At 60.4% G+C, this 27,741-nt stretch overlaps 2 protein-coding genes across 7 annotated transcripts in view; one reads left to right on the forward strand and one right to left on the reverse strand.

Annotated features, from left to right (window-relative positions):
- The first annotated feature begins 621 nt into the window (after positions 1–621).
- On the forward strand, positions 622–10,068 carry MPND (MPN domain containing). Of its 3 annotated transcripts, XM_032626224.1 has the most exons (14): positions 622–846; positions 980–1,142; positions 1,240–1,496; positions 2,209–2,445; positions 4,813–4,945; positions 5,519–5,603; positions 5,803–5,899; positions 6,196–6,268; positions 6,347–6,423; positions 7,263–7,431; positions 7,518–7,588; positions 8,159–8,248; positions 8,937–9,029; positions 9,824–10,066. In XM_032626224.1, exons 2-14 carry the CDS (start codon positions 1,136–1,138, stop codon positions 9,908–9,910), a joined length of 1,476 nt encoding a protein of 491 aa, XP_032482115.1. In that variant the 5' UTR covers positions 622–846; positions 980–1,135; the 3' UTR covers positions 9,911–10,066. The 3 variants fall into 3 exon arrangements, with proteins under 3 accessions (XP_032482115.1, XP_032482113.1, XP_032482114.1); XM_032626222.1 differs by having other exon boundaries at positions 622–1,142; positions 1,223–1,496; positions 9,824–10,068; XM_032626223.1 differs by lacking the exon at positions 2,209–2,445 and having other exon boundaries at positions 622–1,142; positions 1,223–1,496; positions 9,824–10,068.
- A 225-nt stretch (positions 10,069–10,293) lies between these two features.
- SH3GL1 (SH3 domain containing GRB2 like 1, endophilin A2) overlaps positions 10,294–27,741 on the reverse strand; it is a 32,510-nt gene continuing 15,062 nt past the window's right edge. Inside the window, exons 2-11 of one of the 4 annotated variants that reach the window (XM_032626228.1) lie at positions 15,986–16,054; positions 15,578–15,650; positions 14,601–14,744; positions 14,083–14,216; positions 13,770–13,928; positions 13,308–13,411; positions 12,517–12,641; positions 12,291–12,350; positions 11,665–11,846; positions 10,294–11,634 (exon numbers count right to left, since the gene is read on the reverse strand). In XM_032626228.1, the coding sequence (XP_032482119.1) occupies positions 11,620–11,634; positions 11,665–11,846; positions 12,291–12,350; positions 12,517–12,641; positions 13,308–13,411; positions 13,770–13,928; positions 14,083–14,216; positions 14,601–14,744; positions 15,578–15,650; positions 15,986–16,054 (1,065 nt within the window). In that variant the 3' untranslated portion in view covers positions 10,294–11,619. Of the gene's footprint in view, positions 11,847–12,290; positions 12,351–12,516; positions 12,642–13,307; positions 13,412–13,769; positions 13,929–14,082; positions 14,217–14,600; positions 14,745–15,577; positions 15,651–15,985; positions 16,055–17,988; positions 18,089–27,741 lie in introns of all 4 variants that reach the window. The other 3 variants (XM_032626227.1, XM_032626229.1, XM_032626226.1) reach the window with 3 other exon arrangements.

Here is a 27,741-nt window from a genome sequence, read left to right on the forward strand (position 1 = left end):
CCAGTCTGATTCCAGATTATCCTGGCTGGACACCCCCGCCCCTAACAGCCCGTCCCCTCTTCCAGACCCGGGTCGGGTACACCCATATGCGGCTGAGCCCAGCCAAAGGTGCCCTGCAGCTTAACGGAGCCCCCACCCCGGGCTTTAAGCCCTGCGAGGGGCTGGTGAGTCCCAGCGCTGGGAGGTGGCCCTGCGCCTCGGAGCGGAGGTCCCGGGACAGAGGCCACCGAGAAAAGAAAGGGCTGCAGTTGTGCGGCGCACTAGCTGGGCTCAGCCCACATGCACTAAGCGCTAGGGTTGGGTGGGGGGTGGAGGCCACGAGCCAGCTTTGACCCGCGAGCTGATTGGCTAGCTGAGGACAAGACCCTACAACTGATTGGATGCGTGAGGCCGGAGTCTCCTGCTGACTGCTAGAGGAGGAGCAGTTTAACACTGATTGGCTGGAAGGAATCCAGCCTCTACCGTCTATTGGCTGAAGATGAAATAACCCAGTTTTAATTGGTTGGCTGGCTCTGCTGTGATCCAATCATGGAATCAGTCGAGGGCCGCCGGGAAGGGTGGAAGTTAACCCTTTAGAGACTGCCGCCCGGCTTGGGCGATCTACAGTCGCGGCGCGGGGCTGCTTCCCCATTCCATCCCGTAGCCCCAGGGCAGTGTGGCTCATTCTCCCGGGCCTCAGTGTCTCCTCGGTCCCAACAGCCGAGGCCTGTGTGTCCCTCAATAGGAGTGGCCGCGGACCTCAATTTCCTCGGTCGTCGTAGTGGGCTGAGCCACCCTTGTCCCCCAGCCCCAGGCCTCAATCCTGTAGGCTATGGCCTCGGGTGGAGTCATTGGTTCTCCGAAACCGTAAGTCCCCGGCCTTAGTTTCCCCAATGGTACCCTGAACTCTCGGCTACCAGCCCCCCTCCCATGGAAGGTGGCCTCAGGCCTCAGTTTTCCGAATGGTCCCGGAGGATTGAGCCGCCGCCTCTTTCTCCAGCGTGTGCAAGCCGGAGGCCTGACTTTCCCCGCTCGCTCCTGCTGACCCGCCCACCGGCGGCGGCCAATGGCTGGGGCGCTTCCCGCTCGGGGCAGAGCTGCGTCACGTGCCGGGAAGAAAGCACCAGAGGCGCGCTGGGCGTGTGGCTGAGCGGCCATGGCAGGTACGGCGGGCCTGGCGGGGGGCCGGCAAGGCGCTGGGTGGGGTGGCTGGACCAGCTCGGGGTGCGAGGCCCCGCTGCAGCCTGTTTCTGCCCGCAGCTCCAGAGCCGCTGTCCCCCGCGGGCGGCGCGGGCGAGGAGGCGCCGGACGAGGACGAGGCGGAGGCCGAGGACTCTGAGCGGCCGGGGGCATCGAGTGGCGCGCGCAGCGGAGGCGGCGGCGGTGGCGGCGGGGCCGGGCCAGGGAGCTGCGGCGGGCCGGGGGGCGCGCTCACCAGGCGCGCGGTCACGCTGCGGGTGCTCCTCAAAGACGCGCTGCTGGAGCCCGGCGCCGGGGTGCTGTCCATCTACTATCTGGTGAGCACCCCCTAGCCGCATCCCATCCTAGCTGGTGCAAAAGGGGAAACCAGAGTCCAGTGTGCTTTCTTGCCGCAGGCCGATCCCCGGTGTGGGGAGGCGAAACTGAGGTACGGAGCATCCTGACCCAGCACGAGCCCTTCTGGTCGGGAGAACATTGTTTACCAAACACTTCACTCAGAGAGGACACTAGTGCCTTCCTGACTGTGTGATCTCATTCAACCTCTCCGTATACCAGTTTTCCCATCTGTAGAATGGGATTTTCTTTCCTCCCATGGGGTTGCGTGAGGATTCAATGAATAAAGTGCTCAGCAGTATGCCTGCTACACAGTAAGTGCTTTTTGTGTTTGCTATTATTACTATTATTGTTACTGTCGTTGTTGTGCTCTTTGTGAGTGGGAGCGATTTGTGAATTGAACACCTGCTGTGTGCCAGGCTGTGTTGGGTGTTAGGGACACAGCAGAGATCAAGACAGACCCTGTTCCTGCCCTTTGGGGCTCACAGTCCAGTGAAGGGAGGGGGGACAGTCATATAACTGGACAGTTCCAATCCAGTCTGATTGGGATGGTACCTAAGCTGGAAGCCTTCCTGGAAGGAAGCAGGAAGTGGTTACCAAACCCTGGGAAGCAGCATGGGGTCAGGGAGGACTTCCCAGAGGAGGGGTCTTGATGGGTACCAGCTCTTGGGCCCAGCCAGCCCACTGTCACTGCAGGGGAAGAAGTTCGTGGGAGACCTGCAGCCCGATGGGAGGATTGTATGGCAGGAAACGGGCCAGGTGTTCAACTCACCCAGCGCCTGGGCCACCCATTGCAAGAAGCTGGTGAACCCAGCCAAGAAGTCTGGCTGTGGCTGGGCCTCTGTCAAGTACAAGGGCCAGAAACTGGACAAGTACAAGGCTGCCTGGCTCCGGCGAAACCAGCTCCATATACCTGCAGCTGCCGCCGATGAGGTGCGTCCTTCAGCCTCCCTGACTCACTGTTGGATAAGGAGTACCCAGAGAGAGGATGTTGGAGCTGGGGCCTTGAAGGATGAACAGGAGTTGGTCAGAGAAAGGTGAATGGAAGAGTTTTCCAGAGGAAGGGATGGCATATGCAAAGCCTTGTAGGCATGAAGCAACACATGCTGCTTAGGGAACCATTATTAGCTGATGCAGCTGGACATTCAGATGCCTTGGTAGCTGAAGGGGCTGGAGACATCAGCAGGGACCAGATCTGGGAGGGTCTTGAATGCCATGATAGTAATAGATATTCTTTGAATGTTCACCAGCTGGGTTGAACTTGGCCAAGGACCCTCTCTGGGTTCCTAGTCTTTTTCATATGTAAAATAGAGATGATAACGGTACCCAGGTGTATTACACACACACACCTGGTTGGCAAATCTTTAGGGCCACTGGCAGGCTGGAAACTCAGGCAAGAGTTGATGCTGCAGTCTTGAGGTAGAATTCCTTGTTTTCCAGGAAACCTTAGTTTTTGCTCTTAAGGCCTTTAAACTGATTGGATGAGGCCTACTGACATTATCAAGGGTAATCTTCTTTATTGAAAGTCAACTTATTGTAGATGTGAACCACATCTACCCAATGCCTTCAAAGCAACACCTCGACTAGTGTTTGATTAAATAACTGGGTACTATATCCTAGCCAAGTTGACTTTTAAAACGAACTTTCACAGTATGCCATAGGGCTATTAATTCAGCAAGTATTTAGTAAATGCCACCTGTGTGCCAGGCCCTCTTCTAGGTGCTGGAGACCAAAATGAGAAAAAATCTCTGCCTTCATGGAGAGAGAAACAAATAAGTCCACCTTACTGTACGTTGGCGGAAGTAAGCAGGGGCAGGGGATGGGAGTGGTGGGAGGGTTAGGGTGGTCAGGGAAGGTCTCATTGAGAAGGTGACATTTGATCAGTGAACTGAAGGAGGGGAGGGAGGGAGCCATAAGGCTTTCTGGAAAACAGCACATGCAAAGGCCCTGAGGCTAGACTGTGGCTGGTGTTTTTGAGGAACAGTGAGGCTCCAGTGTGTCTGGAGCAGAGTGAGCAAAGGGCAGAGAGGGAGGAGGTTAGGACCAGGGCCGGCGGGGGAAGGACAGGGGCAAGTCGTGCAGGACCTCATGGGCTGCGGGGTGGACTTGGGCTTTTACCCTGAGGGAGGTGGGAGCCCTGGAGGGCTGTGGGCAGAGGAGGGGGCGGGACCTGACTCAGGTGCTCACGGCCGCCCTCTGGTGGCTGCTGTAGGGTGTAGGGAGGACAGACTGGGGCCAGGGCGTGAGAGTAGGAGCCGGGGAATCGGGGTGCAGGTGATTGTACAGATCCAGGTGGCTGATGATGGGGTGGACCAGGACAGCCATTGAGGGGGGAGGAAGTGGGCAAGTTCTGGTTAATTCTGAAAGTGGATCTGATGGGATGTGCTGATGGATCTGATGTTGGTGTTAGGAGATGTTTCGTTCTGAGCAAGTGGGTAGACAGGATTGCCCTCATCAGAGATGTGGGGAGGAGCAGGTTTGGGGGGATGGTTGGGGCAGGGTGGCCATGTTGAGTGTGAACCCCCCACGAGGAGATATCAAGGAGCAGCTGGACCCCAAGTCAGGAGCTCAGGAGAGCCCCAGGCTGGAGTCAAGACTGTGGGCAGTTGTTCAGGGGGTAGATGGGGTTGGAGGCCACCCAGGAGGGATGTGGGTGGGGAAGGAAAGAGGCCCGAGGACCCAGCTCTGGGCCAGCGAGTGAGATGGGGGAGAATAATGGGGTCCAGGAGAGGTGGGAGGGAAGCCAGGTGAGTGGGGGGTTCCCTGAGGAGTTTCTGGGAGGAGAGGAACTGACCCGGGCAGATGCTGCCGAGAGGGGGGCAGGGGGACAGAGACTGAGATGTGACCATTGTGTTTGGACACAGAGAGGTCACCTCGGCAAGGTTTCTTGAGGAGAGAGCAGGGGGAGAGGTTATTGAGAGAATCTGGTAAAATAATCCATGCAAAGTGCTGGCTTGCTTGCTGGATGAATGGAGCTACAGGGCATATGCTAAATGCTTTGCACGCATTCTCTTTACCCTTACGCCACTCCTGTGGGGCTGGAGGTCATTGTGCCGTTTTACAGATGAGGAGACTAGAGCCCGAAGTCTGTTTGTAATAGGCAGAGGCGGGATTCGAACTTGGGAGGCTAGTCCACAGCCTAGATTGTTTCTGCTCACTCCCTCCCTCTAGTGGGCACCTGGGGCAACGACAGGAACCGAAGGCTCAGGCCAGCCAGAGGTCTCTGTGGAACTTGCCCGGAGGGTAGGGAGCAGCCAGCTGAAAGTCCCGTCGCTGTCCCCCCAACCCCGACCCCGCCAGAGCCCGGCCAGCGAAGGAGAGGAGGAGGAGCTAATGATGGAGGAAGAGGAGGAGGAGGTTCTGACAGGAGCCTCAGCGGAAGACAAGAGTCGGAGACCACCGGTGAAGGGCCCCTCGGAGCCTGTCCACCCTGGTGAGAGGTGGGGGGAGGAGGAGAGGAGGAAGGGCAGGAGGCCGACAGAACTCAGGTGGGGGAGGAGGCTGGGGGCAAGTCTGGCCTTTCTTTTCCTTAGAGCCCCCGAGATGCCTGGCTGACTTCCCAGCCCCCGTTGCCTAATTTCACTCTCACTGCCTGACATCTTTAAGCTCTAATACGACATTTATTGGTCCCACTGCCCAGTTTCTTTATCTGCTGCCGGATTTCTTCACCATGCCGCCTGATTTCCTTGCTCCCCCATAGGATTTCTTTGCCCTGTTGCCTGATTTCTAACCCTGCCGCCTGATTTCTTTGACCCGTTGACTGGTCCTCACCTGACTTCCTGAGCCCTTCATCTGAGTTTTTAAATCTCTTCTGCCTGATTTGTTCACCTGCCGCCTGATTTCCCAGTCCACTTGCCTGATTTTTAAGGCTGCCCCTGGAGTGTTTTTTTTTGTTTGTTTTTTGTTTTTTTTCTTTCTCCGGCTGCCTGGTCTTCATCTTCCAGTTTCTGGCTGGGGAAGGAACTGACGCTGCCTTTTTTTTTCCTCTTACCCCACAACCCCGCAGAGGCCACGCCCCCAGGGAAAAGGGTGGAAAACAAGATCCGGGTGCCTGTGCGCTACTGCATGCTGGGAAGTCGAGACTCTGCCAGGTCAGATATACCCCATGCCTGCCGGGACCCTCACCCCCATCGGTGTGAGCTCTTGCCGGCGTATGGGGAACAAAGGCAGGGGTAGGGTGGAGACAAGGCCTCAGGTCCGAGCTGGCTGTGGGCAGCTGGGGAGCCAGCGTGGGGGTGAGGGAAGAACCTGGGGCTTCCTGAGGCTGTGGAACCCTCCTGGCTCCTTCAGGAACCCGCACACCCTGGTGGAAGTAACATCCTTCGCAGCTATCAACAAGTTCCAGCCGTTCAACGTGGCCATCTCTAGCAACGTGCTGTTCCTGCTGGTGTGTGCCCAGCTCCTACCTTGCCCCTTAGGGGTCAGGGGCTCTCAGGCCTGGGCAGGGGGTGTCCCCCCACCCCACCCCCACCAGAGGATCCCTGGAAGGTCGGCTCCATGAGAGCAGAGACCTTGTCTGCTCTGTTCACTACCGGTGAACAGTAGGCACTCAATCAATGTCTGAATGAAGAAGGAGGTGGGCGGGCTGACCCCGTCACAACGCAAGGGCCCTGGCCCTCAGGACGGCCTTGGGGCGGCGGTGCGCAGTCTGAGCGGGTCTTCCAATGTCCCTCCCCTCCCCAGGACTTCCACAGCCACCTGACCCGCAGCCAGGTCGTGGGGTACCTGGGCGGCCGCTGGGACATCAACAGTCAGAGTGGGTATTTGGGGCCTGTGGGCAGGGGGGTGTTTGGGGCTGGGGTCGATGTCCACGCCTTCTCCCGCCTCTGCGCAGTGCTCACGGTGCTGAGAGCCTTCCCCTGTCGGAGCCGGCTGGGGGACGCGGATACCGCGGCCGCCATGGAAGAGGAGGTGAGGGGGCGCACGGCGACTCGGAGTTCTGGGGAGGGCTGGCGCGGACACAGCTGTCCTGGCTACCGCGTCTTGGCGCCTAGCACCGTGTCGCCACTCAGTAAGGGTGCAAATGGGTGTGTGTGACCTCCGGTCCCCTCACCTGTGACCCCCACCGTCATACTTCCTTCTGTACAGACGCCGCCGCCGGCCCCTTCCCCTCTGAGCCTGTCTGGCACCTGGTAAAGGCCCGATAAGTATTAGCTGCCGTCCTTAATGTTTTCATAGGGTGCTTAGTACGCGCCTGCGCTCCACACTCACCTTGTCACAGGGCACAGAATGCGTGTGGATTCAGCGCGCACGTGTTTCTCCGCCCACTTCTTCCTCTTTACCCTATCTCTTGATTTAACTATTGATTGAGCGCCTACTATGTGCCGGGAATTGTTTCTTGAGCTGAGGATACAGCAGTGAGCAAAATAACCTTTTACCTTAGATTTATGTGAGGAGCATCTTTGTTTTTTTTTGGGGGGGGGGGGGTCGCACCACTCGGCTTGCGGGATCTTAGTTCCCCGACCAGGGATTGAACACCAGGCCCCGGGCAGTGAAAGCGTGGAGACCTAACCACTGGACCGCCAGGGAATATAGCAGCAACTTTTTAACGTTATTTGTTGACTGTCCCCCCGCCACACACTGGACTCGCTGAGGGTGGAGCAGGGTGTGTCTGTGTCACTGCTGTGCCCTCAGGCCTGGTACACAGCAGGCGCTCATTAAATGCTGGCTGCGTGGGGCTGGATGGGTGCCAGGCACGTGAGCGCACTAGGGCTGCTATAGCCCCCGGCCCCGTGCGTCTCTGCCCCCAGATTTACCAGAGCCTGCCCCTGCGGGGCCTGTCCCTGGTGGGCTGGTACCATAGCCACCCGTACAGCCCGGCCCTGCCGTCGCTGCAGGACATCGATGCACAGATGGACTACCAGCTGCGGCTGCAGGGCTCCAGCAATGGCTTCCAGCCCTGCCTCGCCCTGCTCTGCTGTGAGTCCCGGGAAGGGGCGGGCGTGGGGCCCCAGCGGGCCACCGCGCCTCCATGCCCAGCCCCTTCTCTCTCTCTCCTCCCCCAGCCCCTTACTACTCTGGTAACCCGGGCCCAGAGTCCAAGATCTCGCCCTTCTGGGTGATGCCGCCCCCTGAGGTAGGCGGGGCTGCTGGGGGGAGGCCTGGGGCTGGGAGGCGTGGGCGGGGCCCTGTGTGGGTGTGGGAGGGGTCAGGAGGCCTTGTTAGCAGCAGGAAGCCAGTACTCTGGTTCAGGGTTCATCTGGGGAGCTGGGGCCTGCTCTCATCTGTGAAATGGGAACATAATCATTGCTCTGAGGCCATGGGTGTGAGGACTGTTGAAAAGGTGGGTGCTCTACCTGTAGCGTGCTGCTTTTGCACCAAGGTAGCCTCCTTCCTGAGCCCTGTCTGGTTTCATTCCCCAAGTCCATCTCGGGGTCAGAAATCAGCTTTAGAAAGGAATTCCGGAGCCATGGCCACTCCTGTGTGTGTGGTGGGGTGGGTGCCACCCTGCCTCCCTGCCTCCCTAGTCGCATTGCTGGGTTCCTTTAAGGTCTCGCGCGGCTCTGGATCTGATCCGAGTGCGGAGCCAGGCCTGCAGTATCAATTCTCTGACTCCCAGCCCTGGGCACTTCCTGCTGTGCTCTGCCATCTTGGAGGGGGGCCGGGTTGGGGGTAGCTAGTGGTGACTGCCATGTGTCTCTGCCAGCAAAGACCCAGTGACTATGGCATCCCCATGGACGTGGAAATGGCCTACGTCCAGGATGGCTTCCTGACTAATGACGTCCTTCATGAGATGGTGAGTTCACTGCCGCGTGAGGTGGGTGGGGGTGGGGTGGGTGCCCTGGGAGGAGCAGGTGGGAGATGAGGGCGCCCAGCTGGATGGACATGACACTGTAGGACTTGGGAAGCGCTGGCTGAACGGGCCACATCAGGGCCTAGTCAGGCTCCTCTTCCGCTCCTGAAAATCACAGGCTCTTAGGGTCAAGTCCCAGATCCTTGCCTCAGCCCCTCCTACCTCTCCCCCCTCGCCCTCCTGGCTGTTCTGGAACACGCTAGGGACGCTCCCGCCTTGGGCCTCCGCAGCTGCCAGGGATTCTCCAAGTGGGACACGTGAGAACCTCAGGTGTTACTTGGACAAATAGCGAGCAGGCACGTAAACAAACGGAGCTAGTTCGTCACACCTGTGACTTCACTGATGTTACTGTTCTGGCTAAGGCTAAACCGTGGAGCCATGGCAGGACCGGGGCAGGTATAATCACATTCAGTGTGCCTGCTGCTTCTGCAGAAGCTGTCTCCCCCTCCAGGGGGCCCTCCTGCCCAGCCCCTAATTTCTTCAGGACCTGGGTAACGTCTACATGCCACACTGCATTCGGCTAGAGCCCCCCGAGTGGTGGCAGCAGTGTCTGTCCCACTCGCTAATGTATCCTGAGTGCCTGGCCCGGGAAGCGCGGTCGCTGGGGCTCACCTGCCCCACTGTTCCTTAGATGCTGCTGGTGGAGTTCTACAAGGGCGCCCCTGACCTCGTCAGGTTCCAGGAGCCTTGGAACCAGGAGCACACCTACCTCGACAAGCTCAAGGTAAGACTCATGCTGAGTCCTGTGCAAACCCCTCCTTTTATAAAGATCTCTGGGAGCCCCGGGGACCCCCCCCCGCCACTGAATATGTCCGTGGGCAGCTTGAAGAGAAGTGAGTTCTTACCTGGGCCTATACAAAAATACTTCAGTCAGAAATGAATGCTACCAAAGAAAAGTCGTGTTTTATCACGTGGGGGTGGTGACGCTGGTGGACATCACCATCGACATGCAGATGAAAATGCAAAAGCCCCGTAGGCCTCATCACCCCTGGGACGTCCCAACTGGAGACGCTGCTCTGGGCCCTGCCTCTCCCGGGGCGCCCATGGAGGTGCAGGAGGGGTTCTGAATCTTAAGCAGCAGCAAAGCTGAACCGAGCAGAGCGGCTGGTGCTGGGAGTGGGTTTGTCTAGCCTGCTGGCCCTACCGCTGGTAAACGGGACGTGTCGGCAGGGGCTCCGCATATGTCCTGCCTTAGAGTCGTTCTCAGAAGACACTACCCACTTCGCTTTGCAGAGAAATAGCTTCACACGTTTGCTTGTTTTGTTCACACTTAACAGTGACCAGGGCTTAAAGCTGCCATTGGTTACCTCCCAGACTGGCGCTAGGTGGGTGGGGTGGCCTCAGCACAAGAGGGGGGCGCGTGTAAGAGCAGGATTTGTAAAGTATGGAGGAACCTCACCCCCAAAGGACGATGTCCCTAGGCCTCGAGGTGTGGCTTCAGGGACGCGGCTGCGTGCTTGGGTTAGGAGAGCCCCCTGGCAGGCTGCAGCCCTGAGGCACCAGGCCTCCTTATTTCAGATCTCCCTGGCCAGCAGGACGCCCAAGGATCAGGGCCTGTGCCACGTGCTGGAGCAGGTTTACAGCGTCCTCAGGCAGGGGAGCTGAGAGCACCAGCCTCCAAGGACCAGGGAAGCCTTTGGTCAGATGCGGCTCCCCGAGGCTCTGCGTGAGGGGAGTGGGCCCAGGGCCTTTGTGCTGCTTTGTTCCTGTGTGACTGAGGTGTGTGATGGCAGGGGCTCAGATAATAAAGGAGAAACAGCCTAGGCATGTGTCTCACGGATTCAGGAGGAGTTGCTGTTCATGCAGCCGTGGCTATGGGGAGGGGCCGTGCTGGCGACTGGGCGGATGACAGCCGTCCCTCCCAGGCTCTCTGTGGGCTGGTGCTCTCATGTGGGCCCCACCCTGGCTGGAGACCCCTTCGGGAGGGCCCACCCTGGCTGGAGACCCCTTCGGGAGGGCCCGCCCTGCACCACAACCAGGCAAGAGGCTGTAGAAAGAGACATTTAATACTTTTTTTAAAAAAATCAGGATTACATTTTGATCTGCCCTAGGCTGGGATGTCTGTCTCTCCTCCAGGTACTGGTGACCGGGGGCCTCTTGGAGGAGCAGGGAGGGCCTGGTGTCCTTGGGGGCTTTACCGGGTCACCAGAGGAGGGGAATGTGAACCAGGCCCGGGGTCCCCTGTTTAGCCAAGTTTTGGATTAGGCAAGAGGGGAAGTGGGTGCAGGGCTGGGGCCCTGCTGGTCTGGGCAGCTGCCTACCTTGGTCTGGAGGAGATGGCCTGGGCCACTGTCCAAAGAGGGTATGGTGGCTGGCTCACCAGGGTGGTGCCCGTGACTCCCCCAGGGGTCCCAGCAGCCAGGGGTCTGGGAACATTCACTTAACAAAGCCTTTGTGCTTGACCTTCCACATAGTGGAGGCTGGGCTCCCGTGGTCGCATGTATGTGTGTAGGCTGGGCTCCCGTGGTTGTGTGTGTGTGTGTGTGTGTACACGCACATGCACACTGGCAGATTGTGCCAGAGATGCTCCATGTGCTTGGCTTGGGATGCGGTGGTGGGCACGGGTGTTTGGGGCTTAGTGCCCTGCAGGGGGGAGATGGCCTGTCTTTAGGAGCCCTGGCTCCTGAGAAGCCCAGGCTCGTCTTTCCCCAAGTCCCCAGCCAGAAGAAAGGGGTGAAACCCTTCCAGGAAGGTGGCATCTGTAGGCACTCAGGGGCCTAGGGAGCTCTGGAGGGGGCTGGTAGTGTCCGGGGGGGATTTAAAAGCACGGTGGCGAGTCTCAAACAGGGGTCTCGCCCAGACCACCCCATCACACCGATGTTCAGTCCTATCCTGTTAAGGGCAGGTCTCCGGGCGGGGCTGGATGGAGGTGGGAGAGGATGCGTGCGTGCGTGCGTGTGTGTGTGCGTGTGTGTGTGTGTGTGTGTGTGAGAGAGAGAGAGAGAGAGAAGAGAGGAGAGAAGGGGGGCCCACCTTGAGTTACCAGTCCCTGGAGGGGTGGGAGGAGTTAGTGTTTCTAAGAGCACCTTAGTGTGAGCCTCCTGGGGTGGGGCGGGCGGAGCTGGGGGGGCAGAGTTGTGAGCAGCAGGAAGGAGGAACACTGCCCAGCCCCCAAGACAGCCACGTGGAGTGGGGAAGGGAGCCCCCACCACCAGGGGTGAGCACTAGTGTAAACAGGGGCCCCGCTGCCCTGGGGCTGGATCAGGCCCAGAGCGGGCCGCCCCGCAGGCTGTGAGCACTGCCCAGCTGCGGGGCCCGTGGAATGCAGAGATCTGGATGGAGGGGCGGCGGGCCGACACACCATGGAGACGCGGTCACTGGGGCAGCGGACCATGGAGACGCGGTCACTGGGGCAGCGGCACCAGCACCTCCACGTAGCTGAGGGGGAAGAAGCCAGACTGGCCGTGGAGCATGCCCTCATACCAGTTCTCGTCGATCTGATTGGTCAGCGTGATGATGTCGCCCTCGTGGAAGCCCAGCTCCCCATCGTTCTCAGGCTCAAAGTCATACAGGGCCTTGCAGCTCGGCTGGTCCAGGGGAGCTGGGGGCGGGGGGAGGTCCAGGCTGTCACCTGCCCCTGTGGGTGCTCAGGGGGATGTCGCCTCCTCTCCCCTGCCCTCCCCCCCACCCCCTTGTCCTGCCCACTCACTGCTCCTTGCTTTCCCCCAAGGAGAGCCGCTCCCTCCCCTGTGGCCCCCACCGCTATCAGAAGGAGCCAAGTGACAAGGGGAGGGAAAAGGGCTCTGTGAGTCATCACCAAAACGCTCCTGGGAGGAGCTGGGGACACCCAGTGGCATCAGGGTGATAGTGACCAGAAGCACACAGCTCTCAGGGTACCACTTGGAACAGAGGGAAGCCCAGCTCCACTTCTACCAGAGAACGGGTGGAGAAGGACCCTTGGGGCACAGGTTAGCAGGCGGCGTTGTAAACCGGGGCAGGGGCAGGGGCAGGGCCCGGGTAGAGAAGGACCCTTGGGGACACTCACGCATGCTCCTGCTGCTGGGGGTCCGGGTGGGCTTGTCGGAGGATCGGAAAGATGACGAAGCTGCGTGCAAACAAAGAACAGAGGTAGGCTGAGAATGCTGGCGTGGGGCCTGGTGCCCATCCTTGGGGCTCCTCGTGCAGAGAAGTGGCCCTGCGGTTGGATGGGTGGCGGGCTGGGGGCTCCCCCGAAGGGGCCTGGGGCAGAGTGGTGCCCTCTCCTCCATTACCTGTGATCTTGGGGGCCGTGGCACAGGGGAAGCCCCCGTTGGACTGCTCAGGCTCTCCGAGGTCCAAGGGTTCCCGGGGCTTGGGCTTATACTCCCGCTTGGGGCGCGAAGAGGCTTCGCGCATCCTGCGTGGGGAAGGACACCTGTGATCGGCCGCAGGGCACCTCTTGAGCCCTCGCGTGTTGAGGTCAGGGAACAACGCCTCCAACCCCAGCTATTTATGCTGCTGCCTCGGGATGCATGTGGGAGGTGGCGAGAGGGGGGCCCCCAGGCATATCTCCAAGGCTGCCTACAGGCCTGGTCCTACTGCACCCAGAAGCCTCCTCGGCAGTGGTGGCTGGGGAGCTGGTGCCCAACAGATACCCACCCCTCACCAGGGAACCACCGCCCACCGGGGCTTCCCTTCTTAGGCCCTGGATGCTGCTGACTGCAAGATGGCCCTTGGAGACAGGGAAAGAGAGGAAGGGGCTCCCCAGGGGCAGGGTTGGCCAAACCCTCTCCCCAAAGGACATCCCAAGCCTCTCCTCTGGGGACCAGGATGAGCGTGATGAGGTCCTGCTCCCCCCTGGGACCCCCGCCCCGACTCATGCAGCCTGGGGATTCTTTCTGAAAAGGAAGTAACCCTGCTGCTCGGGAAGGAACATGTCACAGTGGGGCTGGGTTGTCCAGGGGCGGGGGCGTCCCACGGGTCCCCCAGGGCTGCCCCAGCAGCCGCAGCACCCAGTCACCGGGCCTCCCAGCCAGCAGGATGGGCCGGGGCTCCCGCGGGGAAGGCGGGGGGCCAGGCGCACCTTCGCTTGAGCTTGTCAGCCAGCTCGTCCAGGATCTGCACGGCCTGCCGGTGGTAGTCCAGTTGGGCATCCACCAGGGCGGAGAGCTGGCTCACCTGCTCGATCTGCAAGGGACCAGCCAGGGCTGAAGAGCTGCCCTCCTTCTGGCCCCCATCTCTGGCTGCCTCCTGCAGGAAGCCTTCCCAGATTGTTCCAGATGTGGGCCCAGCCCCCGCCTGACCCTTGAGCTGCAGCTGGAGGAGGGTGAAGGGCCTGAGGAGACCCCAAAGCCTCAGTGGGCCAGTGGCTTCCTGTGGGCCTCCTGTTCCCCCTTCCTTCCCTTCACACCCTGAACAGGCTGCCCACTGGCCCTGGGAAGTGGGCACCGCCACTGGGCTCCTGTCTCAGGGGCTCCCCCAGGGTGGTCCCCAGCAGGCCGGTGTGGTGGGTGCACACGGGGAGGGGCAGGGCCCACACACATACGTCAGTCTCCAGAAGGTTGTGCATGCTGGTCTCGGCCACCTCCTTGGACTCCTCAAACTTCTCCATGGCCTGGCGCAGCTCCTCATCGGGGATCTTGCCCTGCCGCTTTTTCTTGTAGTCAAAGTCCAGGCGGCGGCCCTCCAGCTTCTTCAGGTGGTGCTGGAGGCCAGGATGAGGGTCACACCGCGTGCCTGGGACCTCGGGGAGGGCCATCTGATGCTCTGCAGCCCTTCCCGCTGGGAAACCTGGCCTGGGCTGTATGTGTGGGGGGAGGGGGGAGGAGCGAGGGTGGGCCTGGAGCGGCCCCGCATACCTGGATCTCCTTCAGGTCCTTGTCGCACAGGTTCTGGAGGGGATCGATGAAGTTCTGCTTCACCTCTATATCCAGGGAGTCCTTCACCTCAGCCAGGCGCTTCATGGACTCCCCAGCATCCAGCAGGGCGTCGCCTGGGGAGAGGATGGGGTGGCGGAGGAAGCCGTCACAGGAGGCCTTGGCCTGCGCAGCCGAGGCACACCCCACGGCCAAGGACCTGGACACCAGAACAGAGAACGAAACAAGGGACCCTTAAGTCTGACCCGGAGCCACGGGGGCCGGTGGTGACAGGTGTTCACGAGCCGCCCTCCCACCTCTTGGAAGGCACCCAGGTCCACTGTGGGCCGGGAGGGTGGCTTTCGCATGGCCGTGATGCTGTAGGCAGCCCTCGTCCAGGGGACCAGCCACCCTGGAGAAGATCCTCGAGCTACGGGGAAGTGCCAGCCTGCTGGCAGCACAGAGACTCTGGCCCCAAGCTCTCAGGCCCGCCCCCGCCTCCAGCCTCCCCACGGCCTCACCGAAGTTGGATTCGCCGCCCAGCTCCTTCCCATGGCGGATCATGCACTCGCCCAGCAGGCCCTCCGACTGCGGGTAGCCAGGGTTCTTCACCTGCCCTCGGATCTTGGACACCGTGTTGAGCATCGTCAGCTTGGCCCGAGAGGCTAGAAGAGGGCAGGGCCGGGTGGCTGTGGTCTCTCAAGGAGCCACCAGACTGCCAGCTGCCCCCCTCTGCCCGGGTGCTTGTTTATTTCTGAAGTGCTCCCTCGGCCTGAGGAACCAGAGCGTGAGAAGAACCTCCTGAAGAGACGTCCCCCCGCTGCTCTGGTCCTCATGCAGGAGTACTGGCAGTGGGCAGGAGAGGGGGCCAGCTCCTCGAGATCCCCAGAGAAGCGGGGTAGGCAGGTAGAGGTGTGGACAGGTACAGGTGCCCCCAGTGCAGACCTCTACCGGGGGCGGGAGGTGAGGGGCGTGCCTGCACCTCTGCCAGCTCCAGTCTGTCCTCAGCGAAGGCCTCAGGTGGACACACCTGCTTTTGCTGCCTGTCCTGCATCCTCTGCCTTTCACTACAGGAACCAACATTTGGATTTTTCTCCAGGAAAAGTCCCTGCCTCCCTCTCAGCCTCGGAGACCCCACCTCATGCTCCAAAGACAGGCTTGTGGCTGGGGCCTGGCACCTGATTCAAATTGGTCCAAAGAGTTGACTGGGGGGAAAAGATGCCCTTTTCTGCTGGGACCATTAGCTCTAAGGATAATTTAAGGCTAGGGTTGCCGTGAAAAGCGAGAGCTGACAGATAAAGCAGAAAGGAAACGCGTGACCCTGAAGACATCCTTTGGATGCCTGGATCCAGCCATGCCTGAACCTGCCTGCCCCTGGGCATTTCAGTTCTGTGGGCCCACGCACTGCTTCTTCATGCTCCAGTAACCAAAAGATTCTGGACTGACAAGAGACCCGAGGAGCTGGGGTCAGACCCCTTGCAGCTGGCTGGTGCCCTACCTGGGTTGGGTTGCAGATACTCGATGGTTCTGGCCAACACTTCTGTCACGGCCTTGCTGGTAACATCCACCTTCTGTAAAGGGAGTCCACGTGTAGGGTTTTGAAACCATCAGGGCGCCTGAGGCCAAACCAGGAGCACCTGGACAGCCCTTGCCCTGGTCCCAGTTCCCCAACCACCTCAGAGCCCACGCAAGAACTGCCCGCTGCTTCTGGGAGCCGCCTCGCCTCCCTGCCTCCTTGCTGTTGGCTGTGCTCTGCCCCCGCCACTCCCTGCTCTGGGCTGGGGGGAGGCCTGCGACCCGCCTAGACCCTTCCGGTAAAAGCCTCGCCTCCCCCCAGGTGCCAGGGCCGGGGCCTATGGGGGCTGGTAACACTGCCAGCGTTAGACAGGCACCCCTCTCCTGTTACCTTCTCCATCTCTTTGAAGTCATCATCCAGCTTGGTCCCTTCAGCCCCTCCGACCTTCTCACTGACCAGCTGGGGAAGGAAAGGAGGGAAGAGAGTGTGAGCCTCAGGAGAGGAGGGCGAGGGCTCAGGCATCCACGATGGCTTCCCAGGGATGTGAACATGGCAGCCAATGGCAAAACGGGGAGCCAAACGAGCTCCTGCTCCAAACCCACACACTCCTGCAAACCCAGGGCCGGGGGGTCCTACTGCCGGAAGCCTACCCTGGCTGCGCCCACCCGGTCAGGCTGAGCTGGCAGCTCCGCAGCCCCCAAGAGGGTCCCCCACCCCTGCGGGGTTGTGCAGACTGTCCAGGCCCCCTCACAGGGCCGTGGGGCCCACACCCGGACGGGGCTGCTGTGGTTCAGCGAGATGCCGAGGCTCACGGAAGCCCCTTCGCTCAGGGAACTGTGGCCTCCCTTTCCCACTGAACTCCTGCCTCTCTGCGAAGGACTCTCGGGGACCAAGGGTCTGCACGCCCCAGGGGCACCTCTGAGAGGCGAGCAGGTCCTGAGGCCAAATGAACATGAGGACTGCCATGGGACAAGCGCCGAGTGGGAGGGAAGACCTGCCCCACACGGGCCAACTGTGGTGCCCAGAAGTCACTTCTTGCGTGCACAGGTGTGAACACACACAAACACACAATCTCCTGGTGGCCAGCAGCAGTCTTTGCCCACTTGTCAGGACCGCTCCCGGGGCTCCTGAAGACACCCTAACCCTAACCCTAACCTGTGTGGTCTTGGGCTATCAGCTTCACTGGGCCTCAGTTTTCACCTCTGTAAAATGGGGTGACAGGTGTGCACTCACCAAGCTGTGGCCAGGCTGCCATGGGCTGCTGTGTGCAAGTGTGTGCTCCGGGGTACTCCTGCGACAACCATGCTGCCCACACTGATGACTGCTGTTACTTTCCCCACGCATCTTGGTTCTCCAGGGGAACCACAGAACTGTAGGGCAGACCTAGCCTATAGGCCTTTATCCCTGCCTCTCCCCGCCTGGGGTCAAGGGGAGTCTGGGGGGAGCTGCATGCCCCTGCAAGTCAGTGTTCTCATGGCAGCTGCACCCTGGGAGCCCAGGAGGGGATGGGGCACAGAAAGGAAGCAGGGCTGGCTGAGGGCCCCTACACCATGCACCAGTCTCTGGGGGACCTCCAAGGGCAGGCAGGGGCTGCCTTCCCGTTTTTGACTTTATAAGGAAAGACCCTGGTCTCTCCTAGGTGTTTCTGGGGTGTTCTACTTTATTTCATGGGACAGTTTCACTTCTTTTGTTTATGGTAAAACAGGACGTTCTCAAATTCAGTGGTTGCCAGAGGGAAATGAGTTAGGTGTCTGATGTGAGACAAGACACTTCTGGTGAACTGAAAGGGTAGCTGCAGTGCTGGGGCTCAAAAACCACACTTTCCGGGCTGAGGGCCTGCTCAGTACAGGGAACACGGGCGCCCCCAGGGAGCAGCCCCTGCTGGCGGGGACTACGTCCTTTCTCTGAGGGGAGAGGGCACAGGCAGACCCCACAGCCTCTTCCAGGCCCTCCAGGAGTGTCACCTCCCCATCTTCCCTGGGAGCCCTCTGACAGCTCCCATGCGGGGCCTCCTTGCTCTGGCACCTGGGGGGCTGTGCTGGGAACATCTGGGTCCCTACCAGTCTCCTCGCCCTACCCCCACCTGGGAGCTCCAAGCTCCAGTCCCTCAGGCTGATTTGCCCTAGGTCCTTCTCTCCAAGGCCCACAGTCCGGAACTGGCACAAGTGGACGAAAGGATGACCAAAGGCCAAAAGGGAAAAGTGGGAAAAAGCAAGCCACATGCCAACCACGGCAAGAGCATCAGCAAAGGGAGGCTGTGCTGAGCGCTGGGCTGTGCTCCAGAGGAGGGGCCTGGGGAGCCCCCAGGAGGAGGCCGGAGGGCGGGGAGTGCCCCGTCTGTGTGGGAGGCCAGGACTCTGCCGCTCGGTCCTGCTCGGGGACCCCGCACACACCTTTTCGGGCCCGGCAAGAGCAGCAGCACCGCCATGGAAGTAACACCTTCACGTGTAGCGTCTGCATCCAGCACTCCCCACAACTGACGGTGTTCCCCGGCTGCGGGAGAGGAAACTGAGGCGCAGCCCTGGCAGGGGCCCTGCGGGCTGAAGCCCACTCTTCTCTCTGCAGCTGCCGCCCCCCACCCCCCACTCCGGCCCGCAGTGCAGAGGGGCTGGCCCCGTCAGCCAAGGCACCCCCCCGGGGTGGGGGAGGCAGCAGAGGGGGTGGGTGAGCACTGCCCCCTCTCCGGCAGGGCCGTGACCACGGCGGTGTGGAAATCATGGCCTCCTGGGCCTGCCCAGCTGGGTGGGAGCCTGAGTCACCAGCAGTGGGCCCACACTGGCTGCCACTGTGAAACCCACGTGGGTGCCTCCCTGGGGGAACGTGGGGCCCAGGCCAAGCCACAGCCCCAGCCACCCCCGCCAGGTGACAGCCAGGGCTGAGGAGTCGCTGTGGAGAGGCTGCGCTCGGCCAGAGCTGGCAGCGGCCTTCGGAGATGAACTTGCTGTCGCCCGTCACACGGGCCTCTCAGATCTCAGCCTGGCTCCCCACCTGAACGCCTGGCTTCACTTCCACCCTGGCAGGGCGCTCAGGGACCGTGAGTCCCATGAAGGCCCAGAACAGGGTCCTTTCTGAGGAGGCCGGGCAGCTGTCTGGTAAAAAGGTCCACGGGTGGTTCTGAGACCAGCCACCAGGTGGGACTGCTGAGTGACTGCTGCTCTGTGACCCTCTGAGCGCAGGCCTTTCTGTGTCTGTCCGTCCCCTGTGATGGCGGCTCTATCGAGGTATTGCTGGCCTGCACACGACCCACCAGGGAGTGCACACCTCTGCCCCGCAGGAGGCTCCCTCTGCAGCCTGTCCCTCTGGCGGTACCTCTCCGGGAAACTGTATGAGCCAACCCCCCACCGTATGTTTGGTCTGACCTATGTTACTGCCCTTATATTATTTCTAACCTCTAAGAGGAGTGTGCCCTGCTTGCAATTCAGCCTGCAGGCGCCTCCAGGGCTCCAGCTCCAGGTCCCCCTAAGTTCAAACTGCAGCTTAGACTACAGAGGTGGTTACTACCAGCCAGAAAGTGGAAGGACCCCCAACCTGTTCGCTTCCCCGTGTGCTGACCCATTCGGACTGCTCCGCTAGCGACGGCCCCTGCCCAGCTCCCACCTGGACTCTGAATGGTCAGATTTACGACGACACGACCCCCAAGTGACTGCGACAGGCAGAGGGCACCCACTTCAGGCTCTCACACAGAGGAGCAGTGGAGCCGTGTGGTCTGAGGACACCTGCCCCAGGCACCTGGGAAGTGAGCGAACTTGGAACGGAGATGGGCCTTCATCCCTGAGCACCTACACGACCTCCACCCATGCAAGGCACCCGTGGGCACTCATAATAAAGACCACTCGGAGAAGGGGCTGTTCTCTCAAGGACTGGCGTTCTTCAGCCTTCTAGCCTTGGCCATGTTTGGAGAGAAGTGAGGAATCTGACACGCAGGAGAGAAACAAAGAACGCGCAGTGGAGCAATCCGAAAACACAAGACATTGTTTGCCAAGAGCCGGCAGCACAGCCGCTCCAGGAGCCTAGCAGAGAGCAGGAAGGCAGGAGAACCTTCTTTCCCCCAGGGAGGGACGTGGGGACGAACGGCTGCCCCAGACCAGGCAGGCACGCTGCAGTGGCCCCTCGGGGGCAGCGGAAGCTCGAATCCTGCACCAAAAGGAGGCCTTGTAATTGAGTCATCTCAGCGGGGAAACCTGATCAATATGATATGGAAAATAAACAGCCGATCTGCAGGCTCGTGACCCGGGCAGACGATCCGCTTTGATGAATTAAGAGTTTAAGTAAAAAGAGCAGCAGGAGGAGGCTGGCACAGAGGAGCCGGGAGAGAGAAGAGCAGGGATGCTCAGGGCCTCGCAATGCAGGATGGATGCTCTGCACATCCTGCTCAGCACCCTTGCGCCTCGTCCAGCCGATATGCTCTGTGGGGCCGCTTGCCACGCTCCAGGTTAACAGCGGAGGTCCCCATCCTCTCCCGACTCCCCCAACTCCCCTCCTGCCCTCCGCCTGGCTAACTTCTCCCTGCCCCCACCCCACGCTACAACAGAGCAGCCCCCGCCTCTCCCTCCCTCCTCAGCGGTGAGGAGCCCAGTGCCAGGCGGAGGGGGCACGCGTTGGGGGCAGCTGCTCTCGGGTACTGGCTGGAGAGTTGGACCAAAAGGCATGGAAGGACTTCCCTGGTGGTGCACAGGGGTTAAGAACCCGCCTGCCAACGCAGGGGACACAGGTTCGAGCCCTGGTCTGGGAAGATCCCACATGCCACGGAGCAACTAAGCCCGTGCACCACAACTACTGAGCCTGCGCTCTAGAGCCCGCGAGCCACAACTACTGAGTCCACGTGCCACAACTACTGAGGCCACATGCCTAGAGCCCATGCTCTGCAACAAGAGAAGCCACCGCAACGAGAAGCCCGCGCACCACAACGAAGAGTAGCCCCTGCTCGCCGCAACTAGAGAAAGCCCACGCGCAGCAATGAAGACCCAATGCAGCCAAAAATAAACAAATAAATAAATTTATAAAAATAAATAAAATTTAAAAAAGAAAAGAAAAAGCGATGGGGGTGAAAGAGCCTTGGGGTCCAGGCCCAGCTGCCCTGCTATGCGGTCCTGTTCCGGCCATCCTCGGGTCTGGGCCAGTGAATGCCCTGTGGCTGAGGCACTGTGACCCAAGGCTGTCAGGTGTGAGCACTTCCGGCTCCAGTTAGCGACCACCGTCGGGAGCGGGTGGGCAAGCCCGCTACCCGCTGTCAGGGGAGAGGCTGTGCTGGCTTTGAGGAGCGCCCCTCTGGCGAGGGAGATAAGAACATCAGGCAGAACAGAGACACAGTGATAAGAGCTGCAAGGGAGGTTTAAACACGCCAAACATGCTCCTGGCTGGGTGAGCTGCGGGGGCCAGTGCTGTCCAAGCTGGACCTCAAAGGGCAGGGTTCCAGCAGGCAGAGCCTGGCCAGGCAAGCATATGGTGTTCTGGGTGAGACCCAGGCTCGGGGGCACAGGGGCTGCCATTCCTGATCCTCCACGTGCCAGGCACTGTGCGGGCGCTTTGCATACATCCTGCCATTGATTGTCACCCCTCTGCGATGACAATGCAGGGACCTGCACACCCATTCTACAGATGAGGAAACCCCCGGGGTTAGAGGTGGAACAGCAAGGCTGCGAGCTGAAAGTGGAGAAGCTGGGAGCTGTGCCCAGAGCTGTTGGACTGGTCGGTCCGTCCCTCACCGCTCCCCGCAATGCAGGATCTGCCAGAAGGGCACGGGGCCTCCGAGGCTGTGGGGAGGAGGCAGACTGCCTATGTGCAGAATGCCCAGACATGGGAGGTCCCAGGAGGCAACTGCAATGACTCCCGGGCAGGGCTAAGAAATTCCTGAACGGGGAGGACGGCACAGGGACGGGAGGGAGCGACACAGGGATGGACTCATTCGCCTCTACATCCCTTCCAATTGCTACTCCCCTTCCTGCTGGCCTCCCAACACTTGGGAGCTGCTTGCCAAACACCTCAGAGCAGCCCCTTCTAGTTTCCTTTATGGCCTACTGTCTCATGACTTGGAGAGCCCACGACACAGGCAGAGCCCAGGCTGGCCTGCTACCCGGCCGACACACGAAGCCACTGGCTTTCTCGAGTCTCCTTTCTCTGCTTGAGCCCTGGGGCCCTGACTCAGAGCTGCTGGCAGACACACCAGAGGGTGCACTCTTTGGCTAACTGACGCCCTTTCTGGAAAGGCGAGCCAAGGGTGCTTCTGGGGAGGTAACGTGCACGGTGCACTGCCACGCTGAAGCCTCCTGTCCGTCCCTGCCCAGAAACCTCCAGTGGCCCCCATGTCGGGATGATTTCCAGAGCCTGGGCCCTTGTGAGTACGAAATGCTTGCCGACGGGGGTGGCACTTGGACTCCAGGCAGCTTGGATCCCACGTGGCTCTGAGAGTAAAGGCCACGAGGTGTGGGGCCGGGCCACCGCCCTAAGGGATGAGGGAAAGGTGCCTGCCACTGAAGCAGAGGCCACAGAAACACTATTCATACCCAACTCCTCAGCCCAAGGAGGCGGGCCAGCAGGAAGCCTGAGGGCTCTGGCAGCAGGAGAGCTTTCATCTGTGGCAGGTCTTTAGTAAGTATCTGTGAGCTGATGGAGAATAAGTCACCACCCGCTTTGTCAAGCTCCGCAGAGGGAAGTGTCCTGACAGGTCAGAACTTCCTTCAGCATACCCGGAATTCTGGAATTTTCCCGGTTTGCTGGTACCCTTCGTGCCTCCGGGCACACACTTCCTCTCCTCCTAGGGATCAAAGCTACGCGGTTTTTTGCGGGTTTTTTTTGTTTTTTTTTTTTTTTTTGCGGTACGCGGGCCTCTCACTGTTGTGGCTTCTCCCGTTGCGGAGCACAGGCTCCAGACGCGCAGGCTCAGCAGCCATGGCTCACGGGCCCAGCCGCCCCGCGGCATGTGGGATCCTCCCGGAGCGGGGCACGAACCCGTGTCCCCTGCATCGGCAGGCGGACTCTCAACCACTGCGCCACCAGGGAAGCCCCCACTGTGCCACCAGGGAAGCCCTACGCGGTTTTTAAAAAGCAGCTCTGTGAACGGGAGCAGTGGAAATGATCAAGCAGGAAAAGGCTTCTGAAGTTACTTCTCCCGTGAAAACCCCCAGTCGGGCACCACGACCACCAGGTCTGGCCCCAAGGGGCAAACACAGACCCACAGACGCCCCTCCACACAGCAGTGTGTCGGGGTGTATCTGGAACCTAGTTGTGGCAGCACAAAGACGGCGGCTTTGAAGCCCAAGGTGTTCTCTCAGCAGGAGGGACGGCACCTCTGGCCTGAGGCCAGCGGCTGAGATACTGGCTCAGAAGCAGAACCCCTCAGGTCCCCGAGGCTGCAGGCACAAGCCAGCTGCAGGGTCCCCCAGGTGGTGGCGGGGGAAGCGTTTGGCTGTCTCTGTGGAGAGGAGACAGGCCAGGGGGCCTGGTCTGAGCTAGCCTGTTGCAGTCTGAACCCCCCTGGTTCTCTGCCCCCGCCCCGTGGTGCCCCTCCCGCCTCCCTGCCCAAACCTTCCCAGGGCTGGCTAGGTGGGCAGCAAGCTGAACGCCATGTGAGTCCCAGTGGCTGCTCCCCTGCGTGGCACATGCTGCTAAGATGACGGGGGAAACCGTTACATGAGAAAAATCCCCTCAAAGTCACGTCCGGCTTAATCTGATAGTCTGGTCTGGACACGGCACGGGCAGTGGGAGCAAAGCAGGAACCTGTCGTCGGAAAGAATGGACTAGGGAAGGCAGCAATGGCACGTGGGGACAGTCGCTCAGTGACTGTCAAGGCAGTGACGAGCTGGGGGACGGCGGTCCCGAGATGGATTGAGGTGTAGCCTCAGCCTCATCTCAAAGCCCCGACCTCTGCATCTGCAGGCTTTGTGGGTCCCGGTACCAGCAGCCAGAGGTTCACCCAGGGCAGACACCCAGAGAGCTGCCCCTTCAGCCCCAGGCTGATGACCAAGTTGCCAGACCTCCCACTGCTGTGACACTGCTTTCCCGATGGGGCCTCAAACTGGCTTTAAGCACCCCGGATCCGTCACGAGGGCCCCTGCGTGTAAACCAGGCCTGCCCTGCCCTGGCTCAGACTCTCCTCACTTCTCCCCAGGACCCCTCCTGGCTGCTCTCCCCTCCTCGGCCTTGCTGGGCCTCCTGCCCACGGCAGACCCCGAGAGCTGGGTCCAGAACCCTCTGTGTGTCAGGGTCTGTGCCCTCTCCAGGCTCCTGCAATCCCGGGACTGCTCCCCTCCTCCTGCAGGGGCTGGAGGCTGAGGCCTGGCCTGACCCCCCGTTAGCTTCCCACGCGCCCATGCTCATCTCCGAGCGCAGGGACCTCGTGTGTCTTGCTTTCCGCCATCACCCAGCCCAGTGCATCTGACCAAGCACCCAGGCCCCTTACTTTTGGGGGGGTCCTCTCCTGGCCTCACAGAGGAGTGGCAGCTCAGAAGGACCCAAAGCTGGAGGAGGAGTGAGGGGCTGGGCAGACACGGGTGGTTGTGCGGTGCCTTTCCTGTTGCCTCAGCCCTATTTGAGGAAAATGCCTCCCTCACCCCGAGGTGACCCAGCAGTCCTTGGAGATGGGGTGACAAAGAACTCACTCCCTGCCTGGCCCGACCTCCACGTGGAGCTCAGCTGAGTGTCGGCCACAAGGGCCCAGGCTGGCCAGTGTTTCCCCTCGCAGCTTGTCTGGCCAGAAGCCACAGGCCTGAGTGCCCTCCCGGTGTGCTGTGGAGGGGTGGGCACTTCCTCTGGGGACCAACCCCCCCGCCCAGAGCGTTAGCCCGGGCTCGACTCTGATGATGGTCGGTCCTGGGATTCCCATTAAGATGCCGAGTTCTTCCACAAGAAAGCAGAAGCACTTAACAAAAAGTGTTCCCTGCTTCCATTCATGGTTAACCAGTTCCCCAGGTCATCTGGCAGAGTCTGGGGGAGGAAGTGGGCCCTGCTGCGTGCTGGGACAGGTGTGGAAAGCAGGCTTCAAATTGAAGCACTTCTGGCTTGTGGGGGGAGGTAGGACTGCTGGAGGGGAGAAGGGACCACAGAATGTGCATCTTTTAATGTTTCTATGAAACGCAGCAGAGACTGCATTGTTCCTTGGACCCGCGGCCTTGTCAGCCCTTCTGTCAACCTTGAGGAAGGGATGGAGCCCCAAAAGGAAGAGATAGAGCCATTGGGGACCTCCAGCACCCATCTGGCCCAGCTGCAGCCTCTGGGCAGTTATCTCCACCTTATAAATGGAGCAACTAACACCCCAGGAGGTGACCCGCCCGCCTTTCCCAGGGCCAGGCAGTGTAGTGTAGTGTAGTGTAGTGTGTGAGACCAAGCCATACAGGAGGGGTAACTGGGTCCCCAAAGTCTTAAACCACCTTGCTCTGGAGGCTGCCCTGCATCTCCCTGGGTTGCTTCCTCATTTTCAAAGACTGGCCAGGGCAGTCAGGGTGCTGTGGAGACAAGGCCCAGCCCTCAGAATCCAGCCACAAATCCCGCCCCTCCCACTTGGCTGGGGAAGCGTCCCAGCAAGTGTGAGGCCACATCGCAGCCCCTGGGAGCAGGCGGTCAAGAGGACCACAGCTGCTCCTGGACAGTGACAGTGGGGGACGACCACCCAGGATGACACCCTACACCACACCTAGTGCACGAGCCTGGAGGCGGAAGGCATGCGTTGGAGGGCCGGCTCTGCCCTGAGCCTTCTGGAACTCCAGTCTCTCACACGATACCCACCACTCCAGGATGGCATGAGGCCACAGCCGCTGGAATAGCACAGAGCTTTCTATGAATACCAGTGGCACCCCGGACCGGGAGCTGCTCAGGGAGGAGGACACCAGTCACACACAGACCCCTGCGCAGGACATGATGCAGCTCATGTGGGGGAGAAGCAGAGGGGCCCTGCCCCAAATGTTATCGGGGGAGGTGAGGGCCAAAGCCTCAGGGCCTGGCTGAGGAATCTGGGCGGCAGACTGGGGTGTGGGCTCAGGACTTTGCCTCCTCCGGGACACAGGGAGGGAACAAGCCCACTGAACTCTAAGGGGCTCTAAGGGGGGCCTGATCCCAGCCGGCACCTCAGGCTGTGCCGAGGGTTTTTACCCGACGACCGAGAGGCCAGCAATTGCTTGAGGCTCATCTCTTAGGAACAAATCTCATCTGGAAGTCTTGCCAGAGCTGAGAAGCCTGGGTATAAACCGGCCTCATGCATTTTAATTTCTCATCTCGGGGACAAGGCAGGAAGGCTGCATGTCACACAACCGGGAAAATCAATTTCAGATGAAAACTCATAAAAAGAAACACCCAACCCACAAACAAATGAGGTAATAAATTCCCGAGTCCTGCCGCGCCCACTCCGCACCGCTGACCGTGTGCTGTGCCGGGGTGTGCTGTTGGGGAGCTACCGCCCGCAGATCCCCTCTCAGGGCAGTACAGCAAACTTCCGTCCCCACAGGAGAGTAAATGAGGTGTCCTGCAAACTCACCTTTTGTCAATGGCAGAGCTGACGCAAGAGCAGCCCTTCAGGAAGAGACAGGAAACGGGACTTGGAAACCCTGTGAGGTGCACAGCTGTGCGGCCTCCAGAAAGCACCGGAACTGACCCTGTATCCAACACCATCACCGCAGCCTACTACATAAGAGGCTGTAGGCACCAGGTCACGAGTCTCACGGAGGGCCATGTGTACCCCAACAGCACCAAGCTAAGGTGACAGAACAATCTAAAAGCCCAGGGCCCCGGCCTCCTTGGAACACAGATGCTGTCCCCCCATCTCTACGACCACTTCCATTCTGAGACACTTAACTAATGTGAAGCCACCTCTTCGAGGAAGCCCTCCTGATTCTCCATCACCCGCCTCCTTACCCAGGTGGGAGTGACCTGGCCACTGGCCACCTCTCCCAGCACACTATTGGCACCTCCTCCATTGAGGCCAGAACCCCTGCCCGCTCTGGACCTCACCTTGGACCAGGCTCCACAAAGGCACCCACCTCACCCCACGTCAGAGCCTCTGCCCTGCTGTCCCTTCTGCCCCAGACTTTCCCGTGGTTGGGTCCTGTCCATCTGGTTCCCCCCTCCCCAGTGGGGCTGTCCCTGACCCACCCGTCACTCATCCTTCTCTCAAGCCCCTCTTGTTTGTTTACAGCCCTCCACCCACTGGACTGTGAACTCCAAGTGAGCGACCCCAGCACTGCTGTACCTGCACACGGAACGGTGTCTGAGACTAGGAAGTACTTAGTTGATACTTAGCACCCCATGGGAGGAAGGAACGACCTCACAGGGGTCTGACCTCATGGCGCCATTCCATAGTGGCTAAGCACTGGGAGGGCTGCGGACCCAGGAGCCAGCCGGATGACAGCACCCCCTACCCCTGAATCCCCAACTTTCCTTTGCGTTGCTTATGGGAAGTTCAAGTTAGGCGGCACTCTGCCTGGGGGCTGCCAGTCTAATTCCCCACTCTCCACCCAGGGTCTGCCCACAGCTGGCCCCCTCACCAGAATGTGAAGGGAAAGTTTGCAAAGGAAAAAAATCTGAGCAAGCTGGGCCCAGGCTGGCCTGCATCCAGAGGACCCCGCTCCCAGAGGAGGAACCCCCTGTGAAAGGCATGTGCCTGCAGTTTGGGAGGACAGGACACGGGAAAGGAAGGCTGACAGGCAAACAGGCTCTGAAGGCCAGAGGGAAATGGCCCCCAAATGGGCCGGGCTGGAGCCGTACGGGCCACACACCTAGGTTCTCCAAGGATCATCGGGGGCGACCTCTCGGGGAGGGCAGAGCTTGGCCTGGGTGCTCCTCCGAGAGAGCTCCAGGAAGAAGCTCTGAGTGGGCGCTGAGGAACATACCCTCACCTGGCTCCACGGCTCGCCTGTCACTCCAGGGCGGCGACACCAGGTGACTCAGGGCCACTGAGACCAGTTTCTTCAGGCGTGGCTACCAGAAGCACCCGGGTGGGTCATGATCCCAGGACAGCAAACGGCAAGCCAGAGGAGGTGACGCCATCAGCCCCTCTGAAGTTTAGTGACGGGCACTGCGACACTAGGCCACGTGTTAGATGCCGGCACCCTGTCACCCTGCACGGCCGCTCCTCTTCTTGACCCCCACCCTATTTGTCCAGGGGCACCTGCCCTTCTAACCTGCAGAGTCAGTCCTGGAAACCCTGAACTGGAAGGAAT

The sequence above is a fragment of the Phocoena sinus genome, chromosome 3 (assembly GCF_008692025.1).
Source record: "Phocoena sinus isolate mPhoSin1 chromosome 3, mPhoSin1.pri, whole genome shotgun sequence".
NCBI classification, from domain to species: Eukaryota; Metazoa; Chordata; class Mammalia; order Artiodactyla; family Phocoenidae; genus Phocoena; species Phocoena sinus.